Below are 19,000 nucleotides of genomic sequence, written 5' to 3' on the forward strand. Positions count from 1 at the left end.
ATGTGAATTAATACAGAGAAACATTTTATGGTTAAAAGTGTTAATACTTTCGATTCCACTTCTAAAACTTATTGTTAAGTACACTTTCCAGTTGGAATGTTAAAGTCCAAGACCCCTGGTAAGTGTTTTCTGTAAAGAAACGGCAATGTGTAAACATTTACACAGAAATATCAATTGTCAAATTACATCAATTCAAAACTGGCAGATTTAATGTTCATCACAATTTTGGCATATTCGTTTGAGCAGTGGAAGTTCACACTGATGTCTCTAGAATGTCTACTAACATAACAGAATGGCTCAACAACTATTTGAATGTTTTATTCTTATGTAGGTGGCTGGTGTTTAGACATTAGGAGGCGAGTATAAATAAACAGCACTGCCTTCCCCATTACTGCCCTTTCACTATGCACTCTCTGTGCTTGATCTGCTCCCTCTGTGCTACAACAGACGTGAAGTGGCTTAAAAAGTAGCCAATTCTGCCCAATTCTGTTTATTTTTCTACTGCCATTTCAAATCAACATGTGAAAAAAAGAAACAAAGTAAACAAGAAATTAGAACAATAGATGATGTAAACTTTAACTAGATAAGGCAATACAGTAAATGACAGTATTCGTTAACTCAAACTGAATTTACCTCCCATACAGCAAACAGCAAGAAATAATTGATTTGTGTATGGAAGGACACCTAAAAAATGTGATCATTCCCTTGTTGAAGAATACTACATATCATGAAAAGGAGGGATGTTCATAAGTGCCAGTAAAATGCAATTAAAACAGCATTAACTGCAGTCATAAGCTACTAGAGTATGCAAACTAAAATATTGAACAACAAAGCCTGTAAGCCGAAAGCTGCCCAGCTGCAAGTAACACCATCAACCGGGGACTCTTGATTACAAGTCAGCAGTTCTTAACTCTACACCACAGAAGCTGTTGTATCATCCTTGAACCTTTTGTGAAAGTGTTTATTTGATCTTTGGACTTAAAGCTTTATATAGTTTATGTCTACATTTTGTCATTTATTACTTAAAATATGAAAAAGGTTTTAACAATGTGTTTACACGGAAACACGTGTCCCAAATAATGATCTATTATTTCCACTGTAAAACTCCAGCACTTTACTCCCAGATAATCAAGGCATGAGCTGGGAGAACGTTCTGCAGCTGTGGGGGGATGGAATAGCAGGCTGCTTGCTGATTGTCTTTATCGGCACATTTACAGGACAAAAGACGCCGACGGAGAGGTGCAATGGGATTTAATGTGGGGTGGATTTCCGAGTTTTTTCGTAGGCTTTGGCAATTCTAGTGTTAAAGCAGCAAGTTCTCAAACATCGAAAGCTGCTCTATATGATGATAAATGTCAATTTATGATTTTTTGAAACTTTTTTTTTTATAAATGCTTATTGTATATACCACATTATATACTGAATTTAAGAAAGTTCTGACACTTTCTTTTTTTTTTCTGTTTGCCCATACAACACACTCAGTCTGACTAAAGTATGCTTCCTCTCTATTTTGTTTGCTCACTGCTCAACTGTAACTTTACAACTGCATCGCTACCTGTGTTATAAAAGGTATCAGTGCTGGAAACTTACTGAATTTGCAAGTTCTGACATGCATGTTATTAGAGTATGCAAAATGAGGAGAACCATCATGGAAGGGTTCCACAACCTGTTTTACATGGGATAGTCATTGCTTGCTTTTTATTAACACTTGATTTGATTCAGTTGTGCATATTGTGCACAATTGATCTGTGGTTCATCAAGGAGGCTATGATGAAATCTGTTGTTTTCTTAATGTACATTATGACTTGGGGGACGGTGAGGAAGTAGAAGGAGATAGGGGTTTAAGTGCTTTTTTATTGTTTCCTAAATGGCCTTCAACTTCAAATCAGCTAAACATTTAAATAGTTTTTATTCATATCTACTTGTTAGATATAAAAAAAAAATCAAAAAAAAAAAATCACACAATTACAGTAAACATATGACATCAACTTTAAATAAAGCAACTTCATCCTTTAAATGGAAATTTGAAGTAAATGGCAACTGTGGGCTTGTATCAAATTCTAGTAATCTGTATGAAAAGGGAAAAAGTAAACTTTTACGTATAAGGACTTTCCATACATGGTATTCAAGACAAAGGCCCTTTTTGTATGTGGTCAGGGATTCATCAGTGAAAGGTTGTACACACACACAAAAAAACTTCTTTAATGAGTTGCCTAATTTATTTCAAAGTAAAAAAGTATATTATGTGAAATTTTAAGCTAAACTTTTTGTACTCCTTAGAAATACTACATGCTACCAACAGAGCTCTAGAGTAATCAATTTATTCAGCTTCTTATAAAGTGCTCCTCACTGAGAGAATACTTAAAGCACTTGTATGAATTTACAAATACAACATAACAGTAAAGTACACATTCTTACAACATTTACATGCATAAACACATCTCAAGGAAAACAAACAGTAAACAAATTAATATCATCACTTAAGAATAAACAACATTAAAAGGTCATAAACAGAAATATAACCAGTACACAAATCGAAAAAATTCTAAAAAATATGTATGGAGATAAAATTCAGCATCAACATATTATTTTGCAAAATGCAAATATGGTTGGAATACTAGATTAGCTAGCATTATACCAACCTTAGTTTCTCACTTTTTTAAAAAAGGGAATTTGGGGTTCTGAAATGGTTAGCTGCACATAACCATCTTGTGAACAAGTCGCATTCAGGTACTATATCATTGTAGTCATCTGTTCATATTTGTCAAACCTACTTGTGTAATGGACCAATGTTTCCTTCATACACAATGGAAAATAATTTCAAGTTCACCATCCATAATTAAAAACTGGTAAGGCAACAAGTCAGAAATGTGAGTTTGGGAAGCATCCCCATGGCCCAATATTACTACAAAATGTACTTGGTAAGGAAGGGATATAAACAGGCTGAAACTTCTGAACTGAAGAAAAACATTCTTTTGCACAAGTGCAGTTTAAAACAGCTTGTTTTCTGTAGGGTTTCCAAAACATGCAGATAAGGTAGACCAAGCCACATTCTACTAGTTTTCAAAGACAAATAGTATTAGTCTGTGCATTTTATGCATTATTATTACAATTAATCTAACTGAAAACATCAGCAGCAAAAATGCTTTGGTTGTGTAAGCAACTAATTTAATCACTGCCTAGTGTCATTATATAAATACAGAGTAACAGCTATTTTCAAAGAAAAGAGATTTATAAATAGATCTTTGTCTTTGCAGTTTGCATTGTATCATAGCACACACACATTAAGTTTAGTTTTACTTCTGATGTTACACGCATTGTATCATAGCACACACACATTAAGTTTAGTTTTACTTCTGATGTTACACAACAGATTTTAATTCTTATTTGACATTTTAAAATCTGACCAATGGCATCATGGCTATTCTCTCTTTCTTAAGCAATCTATCATTTATATAAAGTAAAACTGTATGAATACTGTACAGGATTGATCTAGACTGTGAAGGGCTTATACTGGCATACCTTTTTGTGGTGGCTGTGGCAGCAAGGGCTGAGGAGGGTTCTGCAGCAATGGAGCAAGGGAAGCAGCAGAGAGCTGAGCTTGTAGCAATGCAGGTGGCTGTGTCTGGGCCTGGGCCTGAACACTAAAGGTAGCTGTTGGAGGCAGAGACTGCAACATTGTTGGTGTAGTCTTGAGTAAAGGCTGGCCTTGAGGTTGGGTCTTTAAAAAAAGAGACAGAGAAAGTGACACTGTCATGCAATGCCAATCACTTTTAAGCAAGACAAACATCTCAGTTAAAAACCACTTGACTAATCCTCTACTTACTGACTGTGGAGCCATATGTTGCAAAGTTTGTATTCTTTGTGCATTCCATTTGAATGGCATGTTTGGATTATACGCAGCTTCAACCAGCACTCGATCACCAACCTGGGGTGTTTTGCCTTTGACAGCACTAAAGAATAAAATTAAATATATTTAACCCTTAGTTAAAGGTAACAGTAACCATGTCTCTTCCATAAATATAGTACAGGATAGGGATGCTCTGATCAGGTTTTTAAGGCCGATACCAACCACCGATTTCATGTTACTCAATTGGTCGATTCCAATACAGATTTTTTTTTTTAATTATCCCAATAAAAACTTTTTACACTTATCTCTTGCATAACCAGACAAATAGAAGTCTTGTATCCTAAATTAAAGTGTATAGTTTATCATTAAACTACAGACCACAGGTGTAAACTGTTAATTTTTACTAAAAAAAATGAAATTCCATAGGCTTATTGTTCAGTGACTGTAAAATGCTAAAATAAAATTTCCTTAAAATACATACTTTAATAAAATATGTACAAAAATATTTATCCATAATACATAAAAAAAATGCTTCTCATAATTATAAGCCGTCACATTATTTGTTTTTTTCCTGTAATGTTCCAATGTTAATGTTAACAACGAATGTACATTTTTAGCAGTACATTAGTTTATTAGCTTTCTTTAGACATACCATACAACTATATCATTTGAATCAGCAGGCTAATCAAAAAAACTAGTATTTCAGATATGACTTCAAACATTTTATGCAGATTTAAGCATAAACTTCACTGACTTGTAACAAACACAGAGTGCTACAAACCCAATATTCTACTACACTGTCCATCATAAGATAGTGAGGAGTGTAACTGGCTTCCCTCACTAAGTACGCATTTTTGAACGCTTACTTTTTCTTTTAAATATTTTAACCTTTTTTGCCACATTTCTGCATTTGGCACAGATTCTTCTGAAGAAAGTGGGTATCTTTAGGTCAACCTAATTCAATATCATCTGCAAAAGTAGCAAATTCTTTTTATTTTATTGATAAATCTGCATGCCCAGAGTTGACCCCTGTGTGTCTCCATTTTAAACAGCAAAAATTACTTGGAAATTATACCTCAGTATAACAGTAAAATGTCAACAACAGCACTAGGTAAGAGATGCCAATTACATTTCATTCATACATACATACATACCATACATACATCCATACATACATATGTATAGTTGTGCTTGAAAGTTTGAGAACCATTTAGAATTTTCTATATTTCTGAATAAATATGACCTAAAACATCATCAGATTTTCACTCAAGTCCTAAAAGTAGATAAGGAGAAACCAGTTAAACAAATGATACAAAAATATTATACTTGGTCATTTATTTATTGAGGAAAATGATCGAATATTACATATTTGTGAGTGGCAAAAGTATGTGAACCTCTAGGATGATCAGTTAGTTTGAAGGTGAAATGAGAGTCAGGTGTTTTCAGTCAATGGGATGCCAATCAGGTGTGAGTGGGCACCCTGTGTTATTTAAAGAACAGGGATCTATCAAAGACTTCTCTTCACAACACGTTTGTGGAAGTGTATCATGGCACGAACAAAGGAGATTTCTGAGGACCTCAGAAAAAGAGTTGTTGATGCTCATCAGGCTGGAAAAGGTTACAAAACTACCTCTAAAGAGTTTGGACTCCACCAATCCACAGTCAGACAGATTGTGTACAAATGGAGGAAATTCAAGACCATTGTTACCTTCCCCAGGAGTGGTTGACCAACAAAGATCACTAAGAGCAAGGCGTGTAATAGTCGGCAAGGTCACAAAGGACCCCAGGGTAACTTCTAAGCAATTGAAGGCCTCTCTCACATTGGCTTATGTTCATTTTCATGAGTCCACCATCAGGAGAACACTGAACAACAATGAAGTGCATGGCAGGGTAGCAAGGAGAAAGCCACTGCTCTCAAAAAAAAAACAAAAAAAAACATTGCTGCTCATCTGCAATTTGCTAAAGATCACGTGGACAAACCAGAAGGCTAATGGAAGAATGTTTTGTGGACGGATGAGACCAAAATTGAATTTTTTGGTTTAAATCAAAAGTGTTACGTTTGGAGAAAGGAAAAACTGCATTCCAGCATAAGAACTTTATCCCATCTGTGAAACATGGTGGTGGTAGAATCATGGTTTGGGCCTGTTTTGCTGCATCTGGGCCACGACGGCTTGCCTTCATTGATGGAACAATGAATTCTGAATTATATCAGAGAATTCTAAAGGAAAATGTCAGGACATCTGTCCATGAACTGAATCTCAAGAGAAGGTGGGTCATGCAGCAAGACAACGGGCCCTAAGCACACAAGTCGTTCTACCAAAGAATGGTTAAAGAAGAATAAAGTTAATGTTTTGGAATGGCCAAGTCCTGACCTTAATCCAATCGAAATGTTGTGGAAGGACCTGAAGCGAGCAGTCAATGTGAGGAAACCTACCAAGATCCCAGAGTTGAAGTTGTTCTGTATGGAGGAATGGGCTAAAATTCCTCCAAGCCGGTGTGCAGGAATGATCAAAAGTTACTGGAAATGTTTAGTTGCAGTTATTGACGCAAAGGGGGTTCACACCAGATACTGAAAGCAAAGGTTCACATACTTTTGCCACTCACAAATATGTAATATTCGATCATTTTCTAACTAAGTATAATATTTTTGTCTATTTGTTTAACTGGTTTCTCTTTATCTACTTTTAGGACTTGAGTGAAAATCTGATGATGTTTTAGGTCATATTTATTTAGAAATATAGAAAATTCTAAAGGGTTCACAAACTTTCAAGGACAACTGTACATATATATTTATACATCTATACATATACATACACAATAATTCATTTTCTAAGCCATTTAATTCACATGGGATTGGGGGTATGTGGGAGTAAACCTATAGAACCCTACAGAAAACGCACTAAATGCAGAAGAACATGCTTACTTTATACAGAACATTAACAGCTCAGAAATCAAACCCTGAAACTGCAAGGCATCAGCAACTGCTAATGTAACTGCCATTTATTTATATATGGTTTTAATTTTTCTTGCTGTTATAAATAAACTATTACTTTGACTGAGAAAACTATTCTACTGAGATACTAGCACAAGTCTAAGTGACTGGAATTCAATTATCTATGGAAAAAGGCAAGGTTTTAAAATCATTTATTCTACCCAAAAAAAAACATAACGCATCCTTTACTCCAACACAACTGCAAAATGTTTCAATAGAAAAAACACTATCTGAAAATGCACAATGCAGGAAAACGACTAAACTGCAATACGTGCCATAATCAAGAAAGAATTACAAACCTAAGCTGAAAGAAGACATCTTCATCCACAAACCCAAAGGTATCATGTAACTTTGTAACCACACCAGTAAAAACACGCTGTTTCAGGGGCTGTGTTTGCTGACTGGATCTGGGTGCTGGGTAGGAGACTGTAATTTGTGCTGCTGGCTGTGGATTAGACAGACTGAGACTGGTAGGCAAAGCAACAGGTGGCTGCAAATTATAATTTCAAACTGTAAATTAGACCATGAGAAAACAAAGAAAAACACAAATCATCTTACACACAAATAATGTGTTATATACAGTACAATAAAATATTTACTTTATTTCTGACTGACCAACAACTTCTCAACAAAATCCATGCAATGTACGATTGCCCACGTTCATAACACACATATATATAGGACACAACAAATCAAGGGGATAAAGTTCACATATGAAAGAAAAATCAACGACTACTCATCATTTGAATATATGCCAAGAGATGGTTGGAGAGGCAAGGATCAATAGGAAAATTGTGGTAGAAACAAGTCTTACATCAAGGTAACAAACAATGAAGGACAAGTTAAAGGGAAAGCAAAATTCTTTGTCCTAAATAAATCAAGTTGTGAACAATCACAATTGGAAAGTACTAAATCTACAGCTGAGAACATACAAGGTGATGTGTTATGAACAGCGTACGTTTTACAGATACTAGAAAAACAATCTTAAAATTACCTACTGTTACCATGTTTATTTCTGGATTTCAGAATGACAATTATATTGAGATTATTTTATTGTATCCTTACCTGAGTTAGCAATGCTTGCTGTGGCTGCTGTAACTAATAAGAAGGGAAAAATAAAATACTGCTCATTAATATCCATCCTTTCATTCATTCATTCATTTTCAAACTTAGTAATCCATTTCAGGACTGTGGAAGTCAGTCTTTAGCCCAGTAAAATAAAATAAGGTCAACTATTACTTAAACATGGCACTGTGTATTTTAATTATGAACTAAACTGATTTTGCTACTGAAAAAGTCAAAAATGACTAAACTCTTCAGAATTTCTCTTTATCAACAGCTATTAGGTTGCAGCACTGTATTTAACACTGCACAATTTATGTTTGCACACCATACCTGCTGCTGGACACTGTACAGAGTTTGCTGAGGTGGTGGAGGTTGTTGCTGCTGCTGCTGCTGTTGCTGATACTGCTGCAAGACACAGAACATGTATTGAGGCTATCAAAATAGTTCATTAATTCAAAACACAAAACATTTTGTACATTTTCAAAGGAGATTTTTTTCTTTTTTTAAAAATTTATTCCATCAGTGTTATTAGCTTTTGGATGAATTAGGCAAGCATATACACAAAAAGTGAAAGGGTTAAATGCACACAATATTCTGCAAATGAGTTCAAAAAGCCTTCATATTTTCCAGTTTCACAACTTTAGAGCAATAAATGTAAAAGCTAAATTAAAACAGGAACATATGCTCTTCTAATTCCAATGTAATAAATTTAACATTTAGTATGCATGGCATGGTACTTGTCTTTAAACAAATAAAAACATGCCTGTAGCAGGACACATATTACCAATTTGTGTTTAAATGTTGAGGACATAAAGACGTCATATTAATTTATTAAACTTTTACAAGGTAATACAAAAATCAGTTCATGTTGCTATTCTTTAACAGTGAGATAACAGATTAAAGGGCTCATGCACCGTCTTAAAGTGACCAAGATGGAACCTGTGATTCAGTGATTTACAAGATGGAAAATGAAATTCTAAGCAACTAAATTTGTTATGGCTTTAAGTTGTCTTTCAAGATGTATTCATGTCATGACAGCAAAAAGAAGACCATTAAATCAATAAAGTTTAAAAAATATTTGTCAGAAAAAATTTGCTAACTTTGTTATGAGGCTTTCTTAGGTAGGATGCTGACCACTTACTTGTTGCAAAGCAGCCGCAGCGGCAGCAGCTTGCTGCTGTAGAGCAGCAGTTTGTTGCGATAACTGGTAACTAGCAGCAGACTGCGAGTTGAGGCTAGCAGCCGCTAAGGCAGATTGTTGAGAATATATTCCAGGAGATGCTCCAAGAAGGGATGGTTGCTGGACACTTAGAGCGGCTAAAATTGAAAATAATGTAATGAGACTTTGATGACTTAAATAAACAGAAAAAGTAAAATGCACATTTTGTCTGAAAATGTATTAATGTATGGCTTTAAAACAGTTTTTACCTGAACCAATTATTTACACAGATACTTCATATTAGACATATTTATTTGCATATATTCAAACATTGCCCTGCTACTCATAACATGACTCACAAAATATACATTGTCTGCTCTTGTCTATTAATATTGTATGACCAAACAATACATTAAAACTGTAGTTATAGCGTCACTAAAAGAACAACAAAAATGTAGACAGTAAACTCAATGAACGAGTGTTAGATGCATATTTTAAGACTGCATAGCGTCACTAAAAGAACAACAAAAATGTAGACAGTAAACTCAATGAACGAGTGTTAGATGCATATTTTAAGACTGCAAAGATCTCAACAAGACTCAAAAACAGTTTCTGATATAGAAATGTTAAAGGAGTGTATTTTGGTGTCACCAATAAAGACACAGTTATAAAGAAACTCAAAAGACTTCAGTTGTCCAATTCATCCATAATGAGAGCCTGAAGACAGCAGCAACCACCTAATATCAGATCTGTCCATGGCTTTCTGCTTCAGTGTCACAATGGTGGAAAGCACAGATGTGTGTACAGTAATCCCTCATCAATTGCGGGGTTGCGTTCCAGAACCTCCGGGATAGGTGAAAATCCGCGAAGTAGAAACCATATGTTTGTATGGTTATTTTTATATATTTTAAGCCCTTATAAACTCTCCCACATGGTTTATAAATATTCTCCGCACAGTTATACAGTAAACCCTTGTTTATCGCGGTTAATCCGTTCAGACTCTACCGTGATAAATTAATTTCCATGAAGTAGGATTCTTTATTTATAAATCTAATATTTTGGCAGTTAGAGAATAGAAAACCTGTTTATGACCTTCTAAATATGTTTTGTTAACACTATTAGAGCCCTCTAGACATGAAACAACACCCTTTAGTCAAAAGTTTAAACTGTGCTCCGTGACAAGACAGAGATGACAGTTCTTTCTCACAATTAAAAGAATCTAAACATATCTTCCTCTTCAAAGGAGTGCACGTCAGGAGCAGAGAGAGAGAGAGAGAAGCAAACAATCAAAAATCAATACGTGCTGTTGGGCTTTTAAGTATGCGAAGCACCGCGATAAAGCAGCCGCAAGAACGGCAGCAATGTAAAGTTGGTCTTTCAGCATTTTTTAGAGAAGTGTCTGTTTCCTCTAGGCGAACAGCCTCTGTGCAAACAGCCCCTCTGCTCACACCCCCTACGTCAGGAGCAGAGAGAGTGAGAGAGAAAGAGAAAAGCAAATAATCAAAAATCAATACGTGCTGTTAAAGCTTTTAAGTGTGCAAAGCACCGTGCGGGAAGCATATTGTATATCATTGAGAAGTTTTATTTAATACGTAATACATGCTCTGATTGGGTAGCTTCTCAGCCATCCGCCAATAGCATCCCTTGTATGAAATCAACTGGGCAAACAAACTGAGGAAGAATGTACCATAAATTAAAACACCCATTGTCCACAGAAATCCACGAACAAGCGAAAAATTTGTGATATATATTTAGATATGCTTACATTTAAAATCCGTGATGGAGTGAAGCCGCGAAAGTCGAAGCGCGATATAGCGAGGGATCACTGTAAAGCTGCCCAACTCTGTTTGTGTGGGTCAGATTTCAGAGAGACATGATTGAGGGGAAAAAAAAAAAAAAAGTTATGCATAATCTTATTACTTGGCCAAACTAGAGGCGAGGACATCTCGAGGGCACGCTTAGCGTTTTTTTTCTTTTTTAAAAAACAAAAACAAATTTAGCTGATCTGGTCTTAAATCAATGTGTACATGTGGTGCTCCCAAAATGCAGGGAAAGAGAGGGGATTTATTTAGCTGATGATGAACAAGAATAAATTCCAGAATTTGACCTTTTTCACACATCACTCATTAAGAGGCTCTTGTACCAAAACTAAGAAACAAAAGGCTGTAAAATGTGGTTGGGACAGTGTGTGGTCATCTTCATTGTTTCAAGAGCATTGAATTACCAATAGTTCTAGCAGCTGCAGGAAGCATAAGAAACAAACAAGACAGACTTCAACAATTTTGTGTTGTGCACAGTTAAGTAAAATGGTGGTCTTACGACAAAGATCTCAAAATGGACTAAGCCTTCCCCAGAAATACAAAATGTTCTTGAAAAAAGGGAAAAGCTCGCCAAGGCTGAAAAACCAAAAGAGCATTTATTTTTGTTTGACATTACACGTCACCTGGACATTTTAATTCTCTGCTTCCAAAAAAGCGTGAAATTCCTAATTAACATGCAACTTATGGTAGATGTCAGAACAAATCCACAAAATTATGCACTGCATGGAACCTTGCCAATCCTGCTGACCAATGTGCACTTATGATCAAGTACCTCATAGTAACATGTGGGAAAGTGCTTCAAAAGTACTAGGATCCCAGGCTGCTGCTGTTGTTGAATGGCATTTTGGCCCAGAACAAGAGTTGTGTTTGCATTCTTTTGTGTTAAATAAAATCTGATGAATGTAATCAATGTACTCTATCAAGGATGTGTCCAATATAGAACTGACTTGCACAATTTAATTAACAAACTTTCTCTGAATTGCAAATTAAAAAAAAAAAAAACAACACTGCATTAATGTTTTGTAAAAACCACTGCTGCAAAAGAGTTTTATAAGTTCAAATATAACCAGATACTGCATAACTGATAAAAGCAATAAAAAAAGCAGTTTCTGCATTATGATCCTTATTATTAAAAATCTGTTAGTTCTACATTGCATTTAATCAAAATGAATTTTGTACATACATAACAGCTTATCTTTTATTTTGACTATAATATAATGCACAACCAAGAAAGATGATTTCTTGTTTTAACAAAAGTTAGACAACAATCTGTTGCGATACAATAACAGAGAGTCAGTTTGTATCTTATGTTCAGCAAAGGAACTCATGAGCACCCTCAAGAGCATTAAAGTTATTTTTAATACAACAAATCCAATAGGAATTCTTTTTAGAAGAATTGGTGAAACCAATTTCAAGGATAAGCTTCGATGGGTGTGCAATTGATCTGGTATTAAAATACTGGGAGATAGTCATTTAAAAGGTTAAGATAATCAATATGAGGTCAGCTAGCAGCTGGAGAAAAAGCACACAGATTAACACATATATACTAAGTGTCACATTCAATCCACTTACACAATTTACCATATTAGGAAAATAACAAATCTCCAAATTACTATATTAAACACTATCTTTGAATGGTTCCATTAATTATATTTAGCTAGCCCAAATCCATAAAACTGAACAAGTTTTATAAAATTATGTAGTGCTTTAACAAAGAGATAACCATTTGTGCATACGATGAATTTAAAGAAAATACTTAATGTACACACATAGGTATAAAGAAAGAAAAAAAATAAATCAAGACAAACACATCGATTGTTAGCCTAAGTTTCCAGAAACAGACTTTTTTTGGCTGAAAGTAGGACAGGGGAGGAAAAAAATAATAGTAATAAATGGGCAGAATATTAGCTACATGTGGTAACAGCTGCACACTGAACCTGCAATTTTGGGACCACCCATACAATTTTTATGATAATTTCCAAAAATATACATAGCCATATGCTGACCTTTCTCAATATATATTTAAAGTAATTAATGATTTTTATAATCATGGTATAAATTAATTTCCTACAGGAAACATCCAAGTATTTATTATTAAATACCTTGCAATTTAAAATGTGGTCTATGACGCATCGGTATAAATCTTACTAATTGCACTTGAGTGATTGTGCATTAATTCACATCTTGAAAGTGCACTCATATTGTAAAACAGGGCATCCATGTCACTTATGTGAATGTCTGCTATTTTAAAAGCCAGACTGGGCTCATCATTTCGTTGCCTGTACCCCTCTGCAACAATCTTTCATGCCCCCAGGGACATAGTGCCAGTTCTTGTTTAGTGAATGCTACAGTTGCTGTTGTTAAGAATGATTTGAGTAGAAAGGCTAACATTTTTCTCAGGATTTAGACGAAAGGTATAATTTTACACCAACAGTATTTCCAAATATGAAGGCAAGGATACATTTCTGTACATCGCTGCACTGTATTGATGGTAAAACGAGTTTGTTGACATTGCAATTTCCTAATTTTGCATTTTCTGTAAGTTTATGACATGCTTGTGCAAACCTTTATTTATAGTTACGACAGTAAAAATTAATATTGTACCATTTTGTTTGTTTTTCTTGTAGGCACTATTGTTTTGTGATAGTTTTACATTGCTTCAAACATACTGTATACACCAGGGACATCCTGTGCTAGTTTTGTGATCGTAATTGCCACGGGTGACTTAATCAAGCACTCCATACTTAAAAATGCAATGCAGCAAATGCTTTATCCTTGTATCGGATTCACTCAGAAAACAAAAAACATCTTTTAGGTAGTTAAGGACTTTTTTGCTTTCACTGTTTTAGCATATTGGGAATTTGTCAACTGGCACTTTAGATATTTTTCTAGTATTTGGAACTTTCGTCCTATTCCTGATCTTGCCTCTACTAGGTTTAGTTTTTTGGCAGATCCCTTAGAAATATATGAACTAAAAGGCTCTTCCAACAAGACTTTTGTGCTTGGATCTTTAAAGTTTCCATGCATTTCGACTGTTGTACTTGTTTCTGGATAGTCAGCTCCCATCTCTGTAAAAGCACTGTAAGAGCTCTGATTGCCTCTTTGACTTTGGTTGCAGTCTGCACCATTTGACACCATTTCTGGATAACACCCTCTCCTTTGACCTTCCTGAGATCACAACACATATTGCAGACAAGAGGGAAAAGGGAGATGCAGAACTTAAAACAGGTAAAGAAAGAAAATATGCAGGCTGAAGACTACTGTGGAGATAACCTGAAGGTACTGGGATTATAATTAGTAATTGACAGAAACAGTACACAATCAATTTTTTTTCTTTTTACTTTGACTTCATGGATCTGCACACTTTCAAACTGTTTTAACAGGAGGACAACGTTAACAGCTACAGACACGTGTATAGTTTCATGCTATTTTACTTCCTTATTTACATGAAAGCTGCATGTTAGTTTCTGTGAACTTCTGTGTAATTAAGAATGAATTCCTAACACAGGAAAAAGTGTGAACAGCCTATGATAAAATTTACTGCTTCCAATTTCCTTTGTTAACTTAAGCTTTAATTAATATTCTTTCCAGAATTTACAACAAAAACAATTTTTATTTGTGGCACTAAATGCAAAGGCGACTACGAATTAAATGATAGGGCAGAGGTGGACAATCTCGGTTGTAGCAAGGACTAATAAAGAAAGGTCAAAAGTGCCAGGGAAATTTAATGTTAAGGGGAAAAAAAGGTTACAAATAGGCTCTAATACATGTAACTAAACTATCCCAGCACAAGTTAAAATGAGGCTAATATGACCTTTTCATCAAAATTAGGACAATTCAATTACTAAACTTAATTTGTAATGTAAATTCTTTTACAAACATTTGTCACAGACATTATAAAAGTAGAAAACAAACATTTTTGTAATTTTAGTGGTGATTGAAGTTACATGTACCATTATAATCATGTTTACTTTTTTCTAGTTGTAGATTTTTAGAAGTCAGTAGCAGAAGGAATGAAAAGAGTATGCCAATTAATTTCCTTTATGAATTCAACTGTGTAATGAACTAACACTATGTTTCCTTCTAATAAAATAAACCACAAAGTTTCAATATTGCTCAAGTCATAGGCTTGGCAAATATGGGTGATATATATGACCAAATCTAATGATAAATTTTGGATGATAATTTATCTCAATATGGTGTAAACTATTCTTTACCTACATTAGAATTGTTATTTTAGTTTAAATGCATTAAAAGATAATGCTCCAAGAAGCTTAAAATATACATAAATGCTTGAATTTCATTTAACAAATGAAAATATACATATGAATAAATATGAGTGAAAACAAAAGGACTACAATATTCATATGTTTACAGTATTTCGTTTAGTATTCCTACTACCAGAATAATTAACTGGCAGCCCACATACAGGTTTCCTCTGGCCCCTAGTCATCTTCCCCAACATATTTTCTCAGTTAACATTATGGATAATCTGTAACTGTCAGATATCAGTAAAATCACACACATACAAAGAGTTTGAAAGGGAAAAACACAACAACTCGGGTTAACAACACAAGCAAGGTATGTGAGAGAATTCATATGAATTTCATTTACTTTGACAGCTAATGATGTGAATTTGTGACCGTGAATTCACTTTAACGTACATTATGCATTTGACTGAATGAGTTAAAAAAAATTATTATTAATTTTTTTTATATAGCTACGATAAAGAAATGGAGGCTTTGCACTCATCTGAATGCAGGAGACACGACTCCTTTGCCTGTTCAACTGACCATCAATTTTTTATCTCTACACTTGGCTATTCTAGAAAATGATGATATTAACAGCACAACATCTTCATTTAAAAAAAATTAATTAAATTTAAAAAAGTGTTTCTAAAAAATCTACGCTGGCTAGACATTCACCTGGTTCAGCTCATAATACTTTGAGGCACAAAATGGACCACAATATCAAATACCATCAATAGAAGCACATACAGTGGTGTGAAAAACTATTTGCCCCCTTCCTGATTTCTTATTCTTTTGCATGTTTGTCACACAAATGTTTCTGATCATCAAACACATTTAACCATTAGTCAAATATAACACAAGTAAACACAAAATGCAGTTTTTAAATGATGGTTTTATTATTTAGGGAGAAAAAATCCAAACCTGTGTGAAAAAGTAATTGCCCCCTGAACCTAATAACTGGTTGGGCCACCCTTAGCAGCAATAACTGCAATCAAGCGTTTGTGATAACTTGCAATGAGTCTTTTACAGCGCTCTGGAGGAATTTTGGCCCACTCATCTTTGCAGAATTGTTGTAATTCAGCTTTATTTGAGGTTTTCTAGCATGAACTGCCTTTTTAAGGTCATGCCATAGCATCTCAATTGGATTCAGGTCAGGACTTTGACTAGGCCACTCCAAAGTCTTCATTTTGTTTTCTTCAGCCATTCAGAGGTGGATTTGCTGGTGTGTTTTGGGTCATTGTCCTGTTGCAGCACCCAAGATCGCTTCAGCTTGAGTTGACGAACAGATGGCCGGACATTCTCTTTCAGGATTTTTTGGTAGACAGTAGAATTCATGGTTCCATCTATCACAGCAAGCCTTCCAGGTCCTGAAGCAGCAAAACAACCCCAGACCATCACACTACCACCACCATATTTTACTGTTGGTATGATGTTCTTTTTCTGAAATGCTGTGTTCCTTTTCGCCAGATGTAGCGGGACATTTGCCTTCCAAAAGTTCAACTTTTGTCTCATGAGTCCACAAGGTATTTTCCCAAAAGTCTTGGCAATCATTGAGATGTTTCTTAGCAAAACTGAGACGAGCCCTAATGTTCTTTGTGCTTAACAGTGGTTTGCGTCTTGGAAATCTGCCATGCAGGCCGTTTTTGCCCAGTCTCTTTCTTATGGTGGAGTCGTGAACACTGACCTTAATTGAGGCAAGTGAGGCCTGCAGTTCTTTAGACGTTGTCCTGGGGTCTTTTGTGACCTCTCGGATGAGTCGTCTCTGCGCTCTTGGGGTAATTTTGGTCGGCCGGCCACTCCTAGGAAGGTTCACCACTGTTCCATGTTTTTGCCATTTGTGGATAATGGCTCTCACTGTGGTTCGCTGGAGTCCCAAAGCTTTAGAAATGGCTTTATAACCTTTACCAGACTGATAGATCTCAATTACTTCTGTTCTCATTTGTTCCTGAATTTCATTGGATCTTGGCATGATGTCTAGCTTTTGAGGTGCTTTTGGTCTCCTTCTCTGTGTCGGGCAGCTCCTACTTAAGTGATTTCTTGATTGAAACAGGTGTGGCAGTAATCAGGCCTGGGGGTGGCTAGGGAAATTGAACTTAGGTGTGATACACCACAGTTAGGTTATTTTTTAACAAGGGGGCAATTACTTTTTCACACAGGGCCATGTGGGTTTGGATTTTTTTTCACCCTAAGTAATAAAAACCATCATTTAAAAACTGCATTTTGTGTTTACTTGTGTTATATTTGACTAATGGTTAAATGTGTTTGATGATCAGAAACATTTTGTGTGACAAACATGCAAAAGAATAAGAAAACAGGAAGGGGGCAAATAGTTTTTCACACCAACTGTAAACATAGAAGTGCACAATTAGTGTAGCTGCTAAAATAGCATACTTCAATCAGGAGACACTAAGTGTATGCTGTCTCTTTGATTTTTGAAGTCAAAGGTATGTTAATTAGTATATCAACTAAAATGTGACAAACATAGTGAAAGTACATATGGGAAAGCATGGAATGCCATCTCCAGTTATGCATAATTACTGCACATAACATCAGTCCACTTGGATGTCTAATTCTGGTTTAGTACATAGGCTAAGCAATAAAGTCGGATCACTTATGAGCGGCACCTTGAAAACAACACAATAATGGGATTCATCTTCAATTGATAGGTTTGAATTCACAGAAGTAGCCTTAAAGTTGTAACAAATGTAAAAAGGGAGGCCAGATTTAGAACATTAAAGCACCAAGACATTTGTGGCATTTGAAAATTTGAAATTAATTTGACTTTACGAATGCTCCAATCAGGTTTTTAAGAAATACTGATCACTGATTTCAAGTTACTTGATTAGCCAATTGTGATTGTGACAGGGTATGCACAGTGCTGAACTAAGAGGTTCAGTCAGTTGACTGTGGATATATTGCCATGGAGTTGAGATCTACATATATTATAAAATCTATATTAGTGTTACAGGCAGAGGATCAAGACTACGGACTAAAATAATTCAACTTTAAAAACTGAATTAATCTGCCTAACTGTTTGTAAGCTACAGTTTATTGTTTTAGATTGTGTGGGCCAAAACAATAGCCAGTGAGGAGGTGGACAAACTCCAGTCATGTTGAAAAGAGTACAGAGATTAGGAACAAGCTGTTTACTAGTGGAGAGTGCTAAAAGGAGAATCACCTTGTTAAAAAGGCTCTCAAAAATGGAGATGTTATACCCTTTGAAATAATAGGAAACTTGGGCATATGGTAGATCACCTGAATACAAAGAAAATCAGCTGCAGTTTGTCTGCTGCAATATGTTTAAAAATTTAACTAGAACTACATATAAAAGTTTAACACAGACACAGGGGATGCCCAAACCAGTGTGTTTCTTCATGCCGGTCCCAAACCTGGATAAGTGGGGAGGGTTATGTCAGGGAGGGCAACCGGTGTAAAATTTTGCCAAATCAATATGCGGACAACAATACAAATTTCCATCCGGTCTAGCCTCAGGTTAACAACGACCGCCACCAGTACTGTTAGCCAACAGGGTGCTGGTGGAAATTGGGCTACTGTTGGTTGAAAAAGAAGAAGGTTGAGATGTGTCCGGAGGCAGGAAGAGAGGAGAAAAGTAAAGTAGAGTGGAACTAAGGGTAGGAACTTTGAATGTTGGCAGTATGACTGGTAAGGGGAGAGAGTTAGCAGATATGATGGAGAGAAGGAAGGTTGATATATTGTGCGTGCAAGAGACTAAATGGAAGGGGAGTAAGACTAGGTGGATTCAAATTGTTCTATCATGGTGTGGATGCGAGGAGAAATGGAGTAGGAGTTATTCTGAAGGAACAGTATTTCAAGAGTGATTTAGAGGTGAAAACAGTGTCAGGC

At 35.4% G+C, this 19,000-nt stretch overlaps 1 protein-coding gene across 4 annotated transcripts in view; it reads right to left on the reverse strand.

The window, feature by feature from the left end:
- ccar1 (cell division cycle and apoptosis regulator 1) overlaps nucleotides 1-19,000 on the reverse strand; it is a 78,846-nt gene that overhangs the window by 37,997 nt on the left and 21,849 nt on the right. For 2 of the 4 annotated variants that reach the window (XR_005630807.1, XM_039737775.1), the window contains exons 3-8: nucleotides 9,049-9,224; nucleotides 8,238-8,312; nucleotides 7,908-7,940; nucleotides 7,142-7,332; nucleotides 3,827-3,953; nucleotides 3,523-3,721 (exon numbers count right to left, since the gene is read on the reverse strand). Coding sequence is in view for 1 of the 4 variants with exons in the window: in XM_039737775.1 (XP_039593709.1) it covers nucleotides 3,523-3,721; nucleotides 3,827-3,953; nucleotides 7,142-7,332; nucleotides 7,908-7,940; nucleotides 8,238-8,312; nucleotides 9,049-9,224 (801 nt within the window). In the remaining 3 variants the exon portion in view is untranslated. The remainder of the gene's footprint in view (nucleotides 1-3,522; nucleotides 3,722-3,826; nucleotides 3,954-7,141; nucleotides 7,333-7,907; nucleotides 7,941-8,237; nucleotides 8,313-9,048; nucleotides 9,225-19,000) is intronic. The other 2 variants (XR_005630814.1, XR_005630815.1) reach the window with 2 other exon arrangements.

The sequence above is a fragment of the Polypterus senegalus genome, chromosome 1 (assembly GCF_016835505.1).
Source record: "Polypterus senegalus isolate Bchr_013 chromosome 1, ASM1683550v1, whole genome shotgun sequence".
Lineage (NCBI taxonomy): Eukaryota > Metazoa > Chordata > Cladistia > Polypteriformes > Polypteridae > Polypterus > Polypterus senegalus.